At 46.3% G+C, this 16179-nt stretch overlaps 1 protein-coding gene across 7 annotated transcripts in view; it reads left to right on the top strand.

The window, feature by feature from the left end:
- The window catches only part of FGF13 (fibroblast growth factor 13), a 235754-nt gene that overhangs the window by 185802 nt on the left and 33773 nt on the right, over window positions 1-16179 (top strand). For 6 of the 7 annotated variants that reach the window (XM_083595640.1, XM_083595639.1, XM_083595638.1 and 3 more), the window contains one exon: window positions 14024-14134. In XM_083595640.1, the coding sequence (XP_083451766.1) occupies window positions 14024-14134 (111 nt within the window). Of the gene's footprint in view, window positions 1-5702; window positions 7058-14023; window positions 14135-16179 lie in introns of those variants that run through there. The other variant, XM_083595641.1, reaches the window with a different exon arrangement.

Genomic DNA, 16179 nt, shown 5'->3' with positions numbered 1-16179 from the left:
TTGTTCCCCAGATGTTGTTGGACTTCAGCTTTCATCATTTCTGACCATTGGCCACCCTGGCTGGTGCTGATGGAAGGTGCAGTTCAACAACATCAGGAGGACCTTGGAAGCTCCTCATCCCTGGCCTAAAAGCTTGTTGTTCTCCTAACCCAAAGTTGTTTTGTTGTGGTTGTGGGTTTTGCTTATAAGGGAGGAGGCACAGGGGAAATATTACAAACTGGTGTGTGTGTGTGTGTGTTTGTAAGAGTTGCATTGTGTTTTGTGCATAGAGTTTCAGCCACAATATTACAGTGAGTCCATTGTCCATGCAGAGTTTAATGCATCAGAATGCATTTAGTCTTCCTCCATTCCAGCTATAGATTCCACTGCTAAAACCTCAAATTGATGGCATCATCTGAAAACAACTTTTCTGTCCTATTTCTTAGGAAGAGATAAATGCAACACTTCTTTTCAAAAATGATCGTAATAAATGTTCATCCTCTTAATTCCCGTTGACAAACTACCAATGAGCTTCTGGCTTGAATATGAAAGGGAAGTCGATGAGGAGTTGTTTTCTTGTGTTGGATGAGCACACTGTAAAATAACCTTTTTTCTTATTTTGACATTCACAAGGTAGCACAGAGACAACAAAGTACTTGTATGTTGTCCTTGGTGGCCAAACGTACCTGTTCTCTTTTGCTAAACAGAAATGCATTATTGTTGTCGCTATTGTTATATAGCAGGCACATCCAACTCCCAAATGACTGCAATCTACTCTCAGTATAAAAAAATGGCAGTGATGTTCCCATTGTCATTGGAGGGAGGAGGAGCGTGTGTGGGGTGGGTGGATTGCCCAGAGTTGTTGAACTTTTGGGGGGTAGGATTGCCCAGAATTCTTCAGCTTTTATTTGTTAACTTTTGGTAAACTTTATTTAATCCCATGATTGATAAGGGTCCCACGATCTACCAGGATCAGCCGGGGATCTACTGGTAGATCGTGATCTGCTGGTTGGACATGCCTGTTATATAGCATGTGAACCAAAGCTCTAGATCTCATTTAACTCCAGATTTAATATGGCCATCTGCAGTCTGAGGCTAATGCTGGCCTGCGGGTGGCGCTGCAGGAGGTGCTGTCTCTAAACCACAGAGCCTAGGACTTGCCGATCAGAAGGTCGGCAGTTCAAATCCCTGCGATGGGGTGAGCTCCCATTGCTCAGTCCCTGCTCCTGCAAACCTAGCTGTTCGAAAGCACGTCAAAGTGCAAGTAGATAAATAGGTACCGCTCCGGCGGAAGGTAAACGGTGTTTCCTTGCGCTGTTCTGGTTCACCAGAAGTGGCTTAGTCATGCTGGCCACATGACCTGGAAGCTGTACGCCAGCTCCCTTGGCCAATAAAGCGAGATGAGTGCCACAACCCCAGAGTCGGCTACGACTGGACCTAATGGTCAGGGGTCCCTTTACCTTTACCTGATAGGGACATTGTAAGGATTGTACAACAATGTGTGTGAAGTGCTTAAACATCTGAAAGTACTCTATAATAACTGGAGGGGGGATCCTCAGGCCCGGGGGCTAAAACCAAGCCCCTCATCAGCATCCTTGAATATGTTCTTGAACAGTCACCCCATCTGCACCATGCGTTTAAAGCAGCATCATAGCACATTAAAAACTCATGGGAACTGTAGCTTGTTATGGCTGCTGTGGCCTCTTGGGCCCCACTCTTCCCCTCACAGAGCTACAGTTCCCAAAGTTCTCAAGGAAGAGAGATTGGTGTGTAACTCACTCTGAGAACTGTAGCTGTATGCACAGGGGTCTCCTAACAAAACTACAGTTTCCAGTATTCTCTGGGGGGCGGAGCAGAGCCATGCTTGTTTAAAGTGGCATGTTTCTTATTTAAAGGTATAGTGCAGATGGGACATGTGATAATGTCTCTTGGTTCCTAACAACCCACCCATCTCCTGCACCTCCCCACACCCAGCCTATTGCAACTCCTGGTCCTGAATAATCCCGAACAAACTTCGTAAAGGTTAGAATGGCTAGCAATTTGATTTGGAACTGTGGGTGACTCCGAAAGCAAAAGAGAAGTCCCTCTGTGAACAGCGTGTTCCTAGTGGGGCTGTCATTTACTGAAACAGCCATGTCTGTAATGTTAGGCTGAATTAACCACACTTCATTTTATCCATGCAAAGAGAAATACGGGAACGGTTTTGGCATTATGCACTTACACTGTCATTTGGCAGCCTTGCAAATGTAGCATTGATGATTCCTGGCTACTGCCAGTGGGAATGGATCTTGGCAACTTGGCATCTTAAAATGCATCTCTTTAATTGCCATGCATGACAGCCAGGGACTCTCGTACACGGCTTTCATGTTACCGTGAGGCACACCCCTTTGAAGCCTGTTCTTTCTTTCTTTCTTTCTTTCTTTCTTTCTTTCTTTCTTTCTTTCTTTCTTTCTTTCTGATTTATTTAGCTAGCAAATGTATATACCACTTAACAATTTTTTTAAAAAAAAGTCGTGTAAAACAAAGTGTACAGTATAAAATAACTATCTAAATAGTTCAGAATAAAGCAAATCACACACTCCAGCCATACAAAAGTCAGTGTGTGTATACATGAACACACATATACACACAAATACCCCTCTCTGTCCTTCAAACAGTCAAGCAAGAGGCATTTGCATAGTTCAAGGGCACAGACCAGTCAGGCAAAGCACTGAGGAAGGGTGCAGAGCAGGCTGGTGAAGGATGTCTCCTAGGGTGAGGGAGTGTGGCTTTTGGTGTGTCCTGGGTGGCACATATAGCTCCCAGGCTAGGGGCTTCCAACCCCGTTATAAATTATGGTATTTTAATTGCTTTCTCCACTGCCCTGGACTTATTATGGAGTAAGTGTGGTATATATAATCATAATAAAATATTTTAAAAACAACTCCCCAAAACACCATTGCCACTTTGTCTCTTTGAAGCCACCGATTTGTTGAATTTTGAATCAGGGTCTTGCACTGATGTGCTCATGGTCACTCCTGTTTAGTCCCACAATAAACCTGAGGTCAATTAAGCTAAAAAAAAAGATTGTAGCTATCCAAAGAATCAACTTGTCTGACCAGGGACTGGAATCTGGACCCATTTTGTCCCTAAACTCTAGCCATTATAGCACAGTGGCTGTCAGAGGAGTCTAGGTGTGCAGTTGGTTTTACCAATGTAAGCTTAACCCTGTGAATTATGCATGAAATGACATAGACCTATGGACAAGTCTTGGATTTTGCAGAGTGATTTTCAGTTGCCTATGTGTAAAAACTGGAGAAAAGTGCCTAGCTGTTGATCGCAAACCAATATTCTTTCTTAATAACACCACTGAACTACATATTTGATTGCTGCAACATCTCATTTGAGGGGCTGCATCTGAAGATGGTTTGGAAACTTCAGCTGGTGCAAAATTTGATGGCCAAGTTCCTCACTGGGGCAAGACGAGTTGAGCATATTACCCTGATGCTGGCCTGACAGCACAGGCTGCCAATTAGTTCCCAGGCCCAATTCAAAGTGCTGGTTTTGACCTATAAGCCTTAAATGGCTCAGGACCGCAATACGTCAAGGACTGCCTCTCTCCATATGAACCAACCCAGTCCATGTGATCATCATCTGAGGCCCTTTTTCATGTGGCATCATTACATATTTTTAAGCTCCAGGCGAAAACATTCCTCTTTGGCCATTAAACCATCCATTTTTTTTAAATAAATAAATATGGGGGGGACTGTTGTTATAACTATTTCTATGATTGGCTTTCATTATTATGCTATGTAAATTATCTTTTTAATGTTGTACACTGCCTGCGGATCTTTGGATAAGGGGCAGTATATAAATTGAATTAACAACAACAATTTGCACTTTGGCAGTACCAGCTGCAAGCCATGATGCAATCACTGTTTCCATTCTCAGGTGTGGGCAGGCAGGCTCTGCATTTGAATTGCTCCCCTCTGATGTGCCTAGACCTTCACTGAAGATCTCAAAAACTTACTCTGTACTTTCCATCTAGGATATTTTTATTTTTTTATTATTACATTTGTATTCCACCTTTCCTCCAAAGGAACTCAAAGCAGTATACATAGTTCTCGCCTCCCTGTTCTTTCCTCACAACGACCCTGTGAGGTAGGTCAGGCTAAGAGATGGTGACTGGCCCCAAGTCACACAGAGGGCCTCATTACCAAAGTGGGATTTGAAAGTTGGTCTCCAAGGTCCTTGTTTGACACTCTGACAACTTCACTGGTTCCCTGAAGATGGCAGAAGAAATTTCTGAGAAGGAAGAAAGGAGTGGCTGTTGATCATAACAGAGGCTTGTTGCAATGGTGGCATGAGAAGGCAGGTGATGACCAAGAGTACGACAGATGAATCAATTTACTTTTACCTGTCTCAATTGCTCTTTGTAATTTGGGTCCCAGTTATCATCACACAAGTTTCTACTTGAAATTGGATGCATGATAGTATCTTGTAGTTTTAGATAAGGTGGCTGAATCTCCTTCACTGGAGGTTTTTAAACAGAGGTTGGGTGGCCATCTGTCATGGATTCTTTAGCTGTGATTCCTGCATTGCAGAGGGTTGGGCTGGATGACCCTCGGGGTCTCTTCCAACTTCTTTGATTCTTTCTGTAAGCACTGTCCTGGTATGTGCATACTTTGTCCAGTGTTCACAGCATCACAGGATCAGTAGTCTTGAAGCCCTACAACCAACCCTGCGTCTGTGTATTTGGCTTTGATGACATCTCAGGAGATGACTTGGCAAGAAGGGCTTAGCTGTTCGAGAGGACACAGATGTAGTGAGGAAGTCAAACACTCATTAATGTGCTTATGGCAAGAAGACCATTTCCTCATTCTGGATGAACATGCGGCTGATTGGTCAAAAGCACGACAGCCAGCTGTTTTTAGATCAGTGTTCTGATTTCTCAGAAGAACCACACACTTCAATCCAGATTCTGTTGTTTGAACGTTTTGATGGAATTTTTTGCCTGGCTTCTCTGCATTCAAGAAATCACTAAGGGTTTATTTTAAACTGCCCCTGTTTGCTACCAGGCTAATATTTGGAAATGGAAAGCAAGGCCACTTTTCACATGTTGGAATGGGAAAGCAAGTCAGCTCTGCAGGCGTACAGAGAAAACCCAAAAGCAAAATTGGAGAGGCAAAAGGTCTCTGCTTACTAGGAGCTTATAACCACCCCCTCACCAAAATCATGCTGCAGTGAAAACCTTCCCCAGTTTGGGGAAAGCCTTCCTGAGGAACTAGCTCCTTGCCCCTTCTTAAAACCCAGAAGGACCCTGATTGGTTTCCTTTCCTGGGGCACTGCAACCAGTTCTTTTATCACTGTGTTCTGAGGTGAGGGCATGTGGCTAAATTTGGGTGCATATTTTGTGGGGTTTGCCAACCCACCATCCTTCTCCTTCTTAATTTTTTTTTTTATTGTCTTCTACTGGCTTCGGTGGGATGCCTGGACTCCTTAACGCCTTGCTGGTGTGAGCTTCCCCACAGGATGAGAACGAGAAAGATGCAAGTGCAGGATTCAAAGGTGGACCGTTTGCTCCGAGCCAACCGCTGAGTCCTCCTTCTGCTCCTTTTCCCTGGACACCCATCGCCTCCCAAGCGTGCCCGCCTGTCGGGTTTCTCACGACGCGTGCCCCCGCCCCCACCTTTCCCCTGCCACTCGGCATCCTAGCTCCTCGAAGTTCTTTCTAACGCAAGTCACGTCTGTTTGGGTGTCTGCTGCCTCTTTCCCCACCGAGAGGCGCTTCTTGCTTAGAGGGGCCGTCCTCGCCCTCTCCCCCCCCCCCCGCCTCTCTACCTACCCAGGGAGACGGCCGCCTCCTCTAGCCACAGCTGCGTCTGCCTCCAAGCTGCTTCGCCCCCTCCCCTTCTTCTTCTTCTTCTTCTTCTTGTGCTTCATCCTCCTCCTCGACTCCCTTCGCTCTTAGTCCGATTTCTGCATTTGCTGAAAAGGAGGGGGTGCTGAGCTGTGCTGCTGAGGGGCTTTGCTGCGTCGCCGTGCGGCTCCTGGCAAAGAGAGCGCAGCCTCCGTTAGTCCTGCTGCTGCCTTTTTTTGCAGGTGCTGCTGTCGAAGGAAAACCCAGCTTCTCTCACCCGCACCCCCCTCCCCATCTTCCATCCGAAAACACGCCAAAGCCAGGAGGAGGATTTGGGAGATGCTGCGGCTACCGCTCCCGGTTTGAGGAGAGCCCGTGCCAATCCGCTGGCGCTCCCCGAGGGACCCGGACAGCCCCGCACGCAGCAGCAGCTTGGAGAACTTACTGAAGAAGACGCCACAACTGGTGCCCACATTTCCAAGAAGGGAACGGACAGCAGCCCGGGCGCTCCCCGCGCCTCCCTCTTTCTCTCCACCTCCCTGTCTCCCTCCGAGTTCCTAAAGGGGTGACTGCCAGTGGTCGAAAGAAAGGGGAAAGGGGACGAAGCTTCGGCGCGAGGCGCCGTCAGGGCCCGACAGCGCCAATGCTGCGCCAAGGGAGCATTTGGAGACGTCGAGGGACCTGTTGGCTTCCTCTCTTCGCTGAGTGGGCAGGCAACTTTTCAGTCCGGGGCCAAGTTTGAGGAGGATTCTTTTCCACCCCTTTCCCTCTACTCTACCCACAGGAAGGGATCGGGGCTGGGCGGCATAGTCGGGGCAGCTACCCAAACCGAAAGGCGCGCGGACGCGGACTCACCCCTCCCCGCGTGGCCCCCAACAGGCGGCTCCCCACCTTCCTTGCGAGGCGGGAGGTGGCCTGGCCTCCTGTCACGCCAGGCCTCGCTTCGTTTATTAATTTTTTTTCCGAGGGGAGGCGAGAGCAGCATGCTGGGGGCTCCCCCCGCAGGCAGCCCCCGCAGCCCCGACGTCTGACCCTCCAGGGTGGCGGCTATGGCAGCAGCCATCGCCAGCTCCCTGATCCGACAAAAGAGGCAAGCGAGGGAGCGGGAGAAGTCCAACGCCTGCAAATGTGTCAGCAGCCCCAGCAAGACCAAGACCAGCTGTGCCGACAAGAAGAAGCTCAGCGTCTTCTCCAGGGTCAAGCTCTTCGGCTCCAAGAAAAGGCGGAGGAGGAAACCAGGTGGGCTGGTCGCTGGTGGGGGAGGCGAGGGGTGGCAGGCTTGCTCCGGGTTGGGGGGAGATGGCCCGGTTCCTGGGTGAGGAGCTGCACCCCTGCGAAAACCGGGGTGGGCTCTTTGGTTCCTGCCCGGCTGTAGGCTACCTTGTAAGGCGTCTGATAGGCCACTGCGATTGGAGGGTTCTGGACTAGCTGGACCTCTGGTCTCCTGTTCTGATGCTCCTATCACTGGGGAGAGGTGAGCTCTGTTAGTCTTGGTGGCTCTTTGGACTCTGGCGTCTAATGCCCCTTGTGGAAAGGCTCAGAGGTAGAGCATTTGCCTGGCAGGCAGAAGGTCCCAGGTTCATTCCCTGGCATCTCCAGGTAGGGCTGGGAATGTCCCCTGCCTGAAACCCTAGAGAGCCACTGCCAGTCAGTGTGGACAATACTGAGCTAGATGGACCCAGTGGTCTGCCTTGGTATAAAGGCAGCTCCGTATGTCAGAATACTGTTTAATGTGTTAGGGAGGGCTATTGCTTGGAAGTCCCCCTGCTTCTGGGCCTTTTGGAGGCATCTGCCTAGCTCTTGTTATGAGATGGAAGCTGGATCCTCAGTCTGCAACAAAAGGGCTTGTCTTCCATTCTTCTTAAACACAGGAGTTAGACCCTCCATGTACAAGAGCAGAATGCCTCTGAATATCAGGTGCTGAGGAGCAAGAGCAGGAGAGGGCTCTTGCCTTCACTCCCTTGCTTCACGGCTTTCCCATAAGTGTCTGACTGGCCACTGTGGGGAACTGGATGCTGAGTTAGATGGACCCTTTTGCTGTGGTCCTGCAGGGTTCTCTGTGGAGGACCAACGCCAGGCATTCTGATTTTCCTACTGGGGGAAAAAGGGGGAGATGTGAGCAAATGCTGTAGGAGCCTGTGCAGCTGCCTTATATGAGAGGCAGACATTAGTCCATCCATTCCAGTCATTTCTGCTCTGGTTCTGATTCTGCTCTGGGCTGAGAATGCCAAGGAGTGAGTTGGGGACCTTCAACCCAGGCTGCACTACTGATCTGCAACCCCACCCCAACGTGGATCGAAACCATCTTCTTATGTGGCCATTGGGGCTTGTGACCTGCATGCTCAGGAGGCAACAAAGGGTGTGTGTTTTTTAAAAAAAAGGTATATTTGCAACAGTTCCTGATTAGTTGCAGCCCTTTGTAGTGTGGGAAAGGACCATGGCTCAGTGGTGGAATCTCTGCTTTGCATGAAGAAGGTCCCAGGTTCAATCCCTGGCATCTCCAAATAGGTCTGGAGAGACTCCCTGTCTGAAACCCTGAAAAAATGCTGCCGGCCAGTGTAGACAGTACTAAGCTAGTTGGGCCAGTGTTCTGACTCAGTGTAAGCCAGTTTCCGATGCTCCTTTAATGGAGCAGGATGCAAGTGTTGGCTGGTTGCATGGGGCCTCTTGGCGCATTGTCTGGCCATTGTATGGTGGCAGCCAGGAGCTTCCATGGCTCTTCTGTGGTTGGATGTGTGGAGTGTAACAGCTGGTTGTTGACCACAATAGTGAAAACAAACCTCCATATTCAAAGGTGATCTACCTCTGAGTATCAGACACCAGCGACAACTGCTGCTTGCATTGCCTGTGAGTCATAGAAGTATCAGGTTGATTTTGCTTTTGGGTCAGGTACATCTCTGATACATCAGGGGGACTGCTATGTTCGGACATGTTTCGCACATGGGTGGTGCTCCCCTCCACCCATGTTGCAGCAACAACACACAATCAAATTAAACAAATGAGTATCTATGTACAAGTTCCATGTGCTTTCTGACACAGATGAGCTTCCTGTAACATATGAAAGCAGTCCTAAGGGACTAGTTTTAACATCAAGCATGCAGGCTGAGATGTGAATGGAAGTTGATTGGCACATCTCTGCTTCCTGATCCATGTATTGGGAGAGAAATGTGGCAATTGACACATGACCAGCTGAGCATGATGCTCTTCCATACAGCAAAACATAAGGGCTGATTGAGCCAATGGAAAGCCAAGCATTCAAATACCAATTGTAATAATTAGTTACCCAAATCCACCTTTTTTGTTATGGTAACACCTTTAAAACACCTTCCGAAAGAATATTTGGAACTGTAGTTTAAGGGTGCTGGGAACTGTAGCTGCAGTTCCCAGGATTCTTTGTTTTTTGTGGGCAGGAGGCGGGGGGGACTTATTTTAAATATATGGTGTATACACAGCCTTGGTTGCATTTGCATTCTGCCCTTCCTCGGAGGAGCTCAGAGGTGGGCAACAGCCCAGCCTCATTTTATCCTTACAACAGCCCAGTAAAGTACTCTGGGCTGAGGGGGGTGACTGGCTCAGATCACCCAGTAAGCTTCACAGATGACTGGGGATTTGAACCTGGATCTCCTTGCTCTAAGTTCGGGACTCTGTTCATTCCACTGCTCTGACTTCTCTTTGATTTCCAGTGCTTTAAACGCCCCAGTCCCTGATCTCCCTCTTTTTCCTTTCACATTGCTCTGCCTCAGATCTTCAGCCCCTTTCTTTCTTTCTTTCCTCCTTTTCTTATGCTTACTAAAGGACTTCTTGTTATGCCTTCTGAGCATCTTGCACACTCACTAATATAGACAGGCACCAGTTTTCTTTCCTTTCCCACACACTTGTAACTGTCCTTAGGATTACCTACGCTTGTTTCCATTCCTAAGTTCCTGTGCATTTTTGACAATGGCTGATTTCAGTTTCTTATGGAGGTTTTTTATTATTTTCTACACACACAAAGGAATCGGCATGCCAAGAATGTGTCTCTCTTTGTGCACCCAGCACCATGGACACAATGGTGAATGACATCTTCTGCCTCTCCCTTGTTCATGTACCATCCTGGATTTCTCTGCTGTTCCAGATTTCTGCACTCACTTGAGATGTATGTTTGCGCATCAGCAACATAAGAAGCCACCTTGGTCTATGTAGCTCAGCATTGTCTACACTGACTGGCAGTGGTCCTCCAGGTTTTCAGGCAGGGGTTATTCCATCCCAGCCCAACCTGAAGATGCTGGGGATTGAACCTGGGACTTTCTGAATGCAGATACATTTGTAACCTGAAGCGTTTGTAACCTGAGGCGTTTGTAACTAGAGGTGCCTCTGAGCTACCGTCTTTCCTCATTTGCCTAGATCAGGGGTAGTCAACCTTTTTATACCTACCGCCCACTAATTCATCTTTCTTGATGGTAAAATTTCCTTACTGCCCACCAGTGCTTGATGGAAGGAGGATTCAGCTTGGGCCGTAGAACCCCCTGCCAACCACCTAGAATCCTGAAACACCCACTAGTAGGGACCAGGTTGACAACCCCTGGCTTAGATGGTAGATGGGTCATAGGAGAAAGTAAAACCATTAGCCCATCTAGCACAGTATTGTCTACACTGGCAGACAGTGGCTGTCCAGGGTTTCAGGCAGGAATCCTATCTGGGGATTGAACCTGGGACCTTCTGCATGCAAAGCAGATGCTCTGCCACAGAGCTATGGCCCTTCGCCACCCCCGACCTCAACCATCAGTGACTTACTCAGAGAATGCACACATGCAGTTTGGCTTATAGGCTCCATTTATTTCCGCACACAACCCTGTCATCTGTATACATGAATCTTCCCATATTTCACACCCCCCCTGCATACCCACTCAGGATATGTTACATGAGGATGGAGTTGCGAGGGATGGAGAGATAACCTTACCCAACTCCCGTTGTGTTTATGCATCATTGTCGCATCCCACATTTTCATGTGAATCTGTCTTATTCCTAGCCACCCACTAACTATGCCAAAGTAGTTCAGGGCCACGCATATGCCCATTGCGGACTGAGATGGCTCAGTTGGTAGAACATGGGACTCAATCTCAGGGCTGTGGGTTCAAGCCCCATGTTGGGCAAAAGATTCCTGCATTGCAGGGGGCTGGACTAGAGGATCCTCACGGCCCCTTCCATCTCTGCAGTTCTATGATTCTAGATGGTATTATCCCACTGTATCCTCTCAACAACCCTGTAATGTTGGTTTGGCTCAGATAGTGCATTGGTGGAGCTCTCTCTTTTCCAAGGCTGCCCACTCTATCACTAGTATCCCTTTGCAAATCTGTGCATTTGCTCCAGGCTGCTGTTGTCACCAGTACTTTCCTATCACTCTTTTGTAAGGTTAGTCTTCTGTATAAAATGTGTGAGACGAGGGATGCACCTGGGTGGGCGGGGAGGAACGAGCAAGCATCTAAATGCGGAAAAACAAATAAATCACCAAACTCGCAACCATTAAATATTCCAGTTGTTCTTAACCAGCTGAAGAACTAAGAGTCGTTTCATGCACTGCCTAGCTATTATCCCTATTATCCCTGGGTTAACTGTGCTCACTTGACCAGGAGCTATGTCACTCTCTGATGCAAGGAACTTGTACAAGACATGTATTTGCAAACACACATCTCAACTTTATATGCTGCATTTCTTGTGTATGTGCGTGTACAGACACATCTTCTGTGTACACATATGCTTTTTTAAAAAACAAGTGAAGGCACCTGAAATGACAGGCTGTAAAAGGAAATAGAGGGTTGTTCTTGTTAACAGCATTTAACCAACAATCAGCGATCCAGTTTGTGGTGGGTCTGATAACTATGGGCCATTTCAAATGTTACACAGCAACAAGGGATGAGCAAGCATGTAAATGCTCTAGCGTATTTTGGAAAACGGAATTAGCAAATCCCCGCTCCTTGGTTTTGCTTCGCTAAATCTTCCAAACCTGTAAAATCTTCCATTAAGTAGGTGGCTGATGAGAAGTGGTAGCAAAACCTGGTGGGTGCCTGTACGACGTGTGTGTTTTCAACCCCATTTGTCATCACAGTACATTGCATTTCTAGAGGTATGCTTCCAAAAAACTAAAAATTCCAAAGGTAACTTAAAGGTAAAGGTAAAGGGACTCCTGACGGTTAGGTCCAGTTGCGGATGACTCTGGTGTTGCGGTGCTTATCTCGCTTTACTGGTCGAAAGAGCCGACGTACGGCTTCCGGGTCATATGGCCAACATGACTAAGCCACTTCTGGTGAACCAGAGCAGCGCACAGAAACGCCATTTACCTTCCCGCCGCAGTGGTACCTATTTATCTACTTGGACTTTGACGTGCTTTCGAACTGCTAGGTGGGCAGGAGCAGGGACTGAGCAATGGGAGCTCACCCTGTTGCGGAGATTCGAACCACTGACCTTCTGATCGGCAAGCCCTAGGCTCTGTGGTTTAGACCACAGCGCCACCTGCGTCCTAAAGGCCACTTAGATGCAACCTAAAAGAGGGACATGACAGATGGTGAGGCCCTAAATAAGCTTGACAGCATCACCAGGTTGGTCTGCTTTGCTAATGTTGCAAGGTTGCTTTTGGGAAGCAGTATGCATCACTGCCAGATCCCACTTGAACAAGATGGGAACAGCTTCTTTGCTGTGGCTGGAGGTGGACAACAATTGCTTCTGCACCTCTCACTGTTTCACTGCAGAGGTCCCAAACTAACTAAAATTGATGAAGCCAGACAAATCCCCAGGCACAGATCTCCATATCTATGGCGCAGGTGTTTGTTGACCCTTTCTGGAAAGAAACATGCCATTCATGAGGCTACATTTCATTGTGTCACAAGTCATTCTTCAGTCAAGTCTTCACGTTCCTCTGATGCTCTGACTGAGCCTTACAGTCTCATTTACTAACCATCAAGATGGCAAGGACAACTCATGTTGTACCCATGAGTTTCGGAAATGTTCATATGTCTGTTTAGCTGCATAGCAGGCTCCAGATGGAGGCATGGGTGTGCATTTGCTGGGCTCCCTAATCCCAGTCAAGGGGCACTCTGCTCTAGCCAGGGGCACCTGAGGGTGTGGGGGACAGGAGTCTTGATGCCGAAATCTTGGAGGACTGCGTAGACTTTCCAGTGAATCACCCGACTGTGGCACATGCTGACATTTGCACATGGATGCTGACAAAGCCAGATGAATGTCTGGGGAACATTCAAAGACAAATGACAGATTTCCCTACTTTTTGGATACAGACAGATCCTCTTTCTTTCTTTCTTTCTTTCTTTCTTTCTTCTTTCCTTCTCTCTCTCTTTCACTATAAGATTCCAGGGTAGGTTACAGGAATATAAAAATACAACATTCAACCCAGTTTAAACACTTTAAAGAAATTAATTATTATTATTATTATTATTATTATTATTATTATTATTAATTTTAAGAATGTAAAACTTTGGATAGTGTATCCTTGGTGTTTTTGGACATTCTCAACATTTGTCTGGAATCGCAATACTTGCCAAATTCCAGATATTCACTGTAGAGTATCTGTCTTTCTCTTTCACTGTCACACACACACACACACACACACACGCCATTTGAAACCAAGTAAAAGCATAATTTGGGTTCAATTCTGCTGTATTGTTGCTTACACTTACCCTCTTTCCTATTACCTTCCTCTAGCATATATTTTAGTACTTCTGTCTCTTGATGCTCAGTGGTTAATTGGAACTGCAGTGGTACTAACTATACCTCTCAGCTTGGTTCTTGGTTAGCACACGTCCTCTCATTTTAAGAAGTGTTTTTCCTTCCTTCCTCCCTTCTCTCTTTATTCTACTGCTGATGAATCTCAAGCTCATTAAAAAGCAGGATCTTTTCCTTGCCAACACATTTCTAATCTTAATAGCAATCAGATCTAGCTCCTTCAGCCATGTAACATACTGCTGGCATTTTGATCCACTGGCACAAGATTTGTGTTTTAAAACCACCTGCATTTCTTACCCCAAGTCAGTGGTGACCACCAGTCCTCCAGTTGCTGATTTGTTTCGGCAATCTCACAAATAGCTGCGAAACTTCTAGCTTGGGGTTTTTCTCTCTGGAAAAATGAGGCATGTCTTTTTTGTTCACCGAAAGCATATGCAATGTCAGTTTCAGAACTGAACTTTTAATCTTTTCCACTTGTTTGTTTTCTTACAGAACCACAGCTTAAAGGCATTGTAACAAAACTGTACAGCCGGCAAGGGTATCACTTGCAGCTACAAGCAGATGGAACTATCGATGGCACTAAAGAGGAAGAGAGTACCTACAGTGAGTATTCACCTTGGAAATGGTTTGTTTGTGCAGTCTACAAGTCCATATGAATGGCTTAAAAAACAACACCAAATCCAATGGCTGTTTTGGAGATAGCATGTGGCAGATGGAATCAAGGCAACATCATTATTGTCTGTGTTTGCTGTTCAACCTTCTGTACAAAAACACTTGAATGTTCGATGAACCAGTGGAGGTAGTGGTGGCTTCTGAAAAACCTGTGCAAATGTTATCTCCATAGAGATCTGGAGGGTTTCATCTCTTTGCTTTGGATCTCATTAGGTTTTTGTTCTCCACCTGGAGAAAGTTTTCTCACCCCCTCATTTTGCCTGGAATAAATCCAAGCCATTGCTTCTCCAAAGGTACCAGAAACAAATGATCCCACCCAGAACTGTGGGGGAGAAGGTGAAGAAACCAGCCCACTTCATTAAATTTGCATGTTCCGCCCTCTGGTGATAGACCTCAGATTGATTCTGCTTTCAGTCTTTCTTCTCTATCTTCAGAGTTGGATTTAGTCAGGTGAAAATATCCAGTGGGAAAATGTTTTTTCCTTACACAAATATGTCCATAAACCTTTGAATCATTTGTTTGTTGGAGGGTGGGAGTCATCCCAGCACAGCTTTCCTTCAGGAGTCTGTGTCCATGACAATTATTTTAAAAACATTATTTTTATTATTATTATTATTTATTTTATTTAATACCGCCCAATACCCAACGGTCTCATAGTTCAAGAACATAGTTCTTGCAGAGATGGCAGCTGTAGGAAAGCTGAATTAGTTATGCACAGTGATCTGGAAGAGAGCCTCCTTTTTGTTTTGTTTTTGTTTATAGGTTCTCCTCCTCTTCCATGATTTACCCTCTCTTCACCTAAGGTCCCAGGGTGGACCACAATCATTCAAAATACAACATTAAATGCAATTTAAAACAAATTGCAATCACAATAACTGGATGGGTCCTAATGATACACATCTCAAGTGTCAAAACTCTTGAAGTATTCAAGTCCATTTAAGTGGCTCATCCACTTCAGCATTCAGACTTTTGATCATGGCCAGCCAGGAAGGTTCTGTGTGTGTCGGGGGGGGGGATTTTTTATTTTGCTTTTTATTGTGTTCTGCATTTTTATGTTTTTATATTGTGAACTGCCCTGTGATCCTTGAAGGGTAGTATAGAATGAATGAATTAATGAAATGCCTTTTTTCAAGCACACCTTGTGATCTTCCTCAGAGATTCTTCCCTAGGTTTTCCTTGCCAAAGGCAAGTGATTTCTAGGGAGAGGGTCTTGTTAGTAGTGGTACCGCACGGATGGAATGGCCTCCCCAGAAAGGCTCGCCTGGCACCCAGGCCATGACATTGCTAGTCACCAAGCTTCTTCTTCTCCCATGCCTTTTCCATTATGATCTGTCAAACGCTTGTATTTTTCTGTCAAATTATTGGGTTTTAAGGTGGATTTAATTGTTTGGGGGGCTTGGTTTTCTGCTAACTTTAGGTGGCTTTCTTTTCCTGGACTTTTTCTGTGTGGGATTATTATTATTTAAAAAACATTGTGTGTGTGTGTGTTTTTTTAAAAAAATGTGTTTTTATTGCAAAATGTATTTTCATTTTAGTCTTGGTTTTAAATGGCCCAGAGATCTTGGTTGAACAGGTTGTATAGAAATGCAATAAATAAAATAATGCTTCAAGCTGGTGCACAAGCCGGGTGTGACAGTAGCATCACAACTCGGCTGTTGTTCTGCTTTTGCCTAACGCAGGTAGTCAGTCACAACTAGATCTGTCCACCATGAATTGGCTGCAAAAAAAAATAAAAATAGGGAGCTGCTTAATATTCAGTTGGCCATCTAGCTGAGTGTTGTCTACATTGGACTGGCAGCGACTGCCCAGATTTTTATTCAGGGAGCCTTTCCATCTCTCTACCTGGAGATGCTGGGGACTGAACCATTTATTACTCAGCGCAAATGAAGCTTCTCCTGTCATCTTATGCTTTGTTAAAGGGAGAGAGTTCACTCAATCATTGTTGAAACTCTGAGACCCAAAGGGCTGCATGGACT

This window comes from Podarcis filfolensis (genome assembly GCF_964270895.1).
Source record: "Podarcis filfolensis genome assembly, chromosome: Z".
In the NCBI taxonomy this organism is placed as follows: Eukaryota; Metazoa; Chordata; class Lepidosauria; order Squamata; family Lacertidae; genus Podarcis; species Podarcis filfolensis.
Note: the sequence above shows the minus strand (reverse complement) of the source record. Positions and strands in the feature narration are given on the sequence as shown.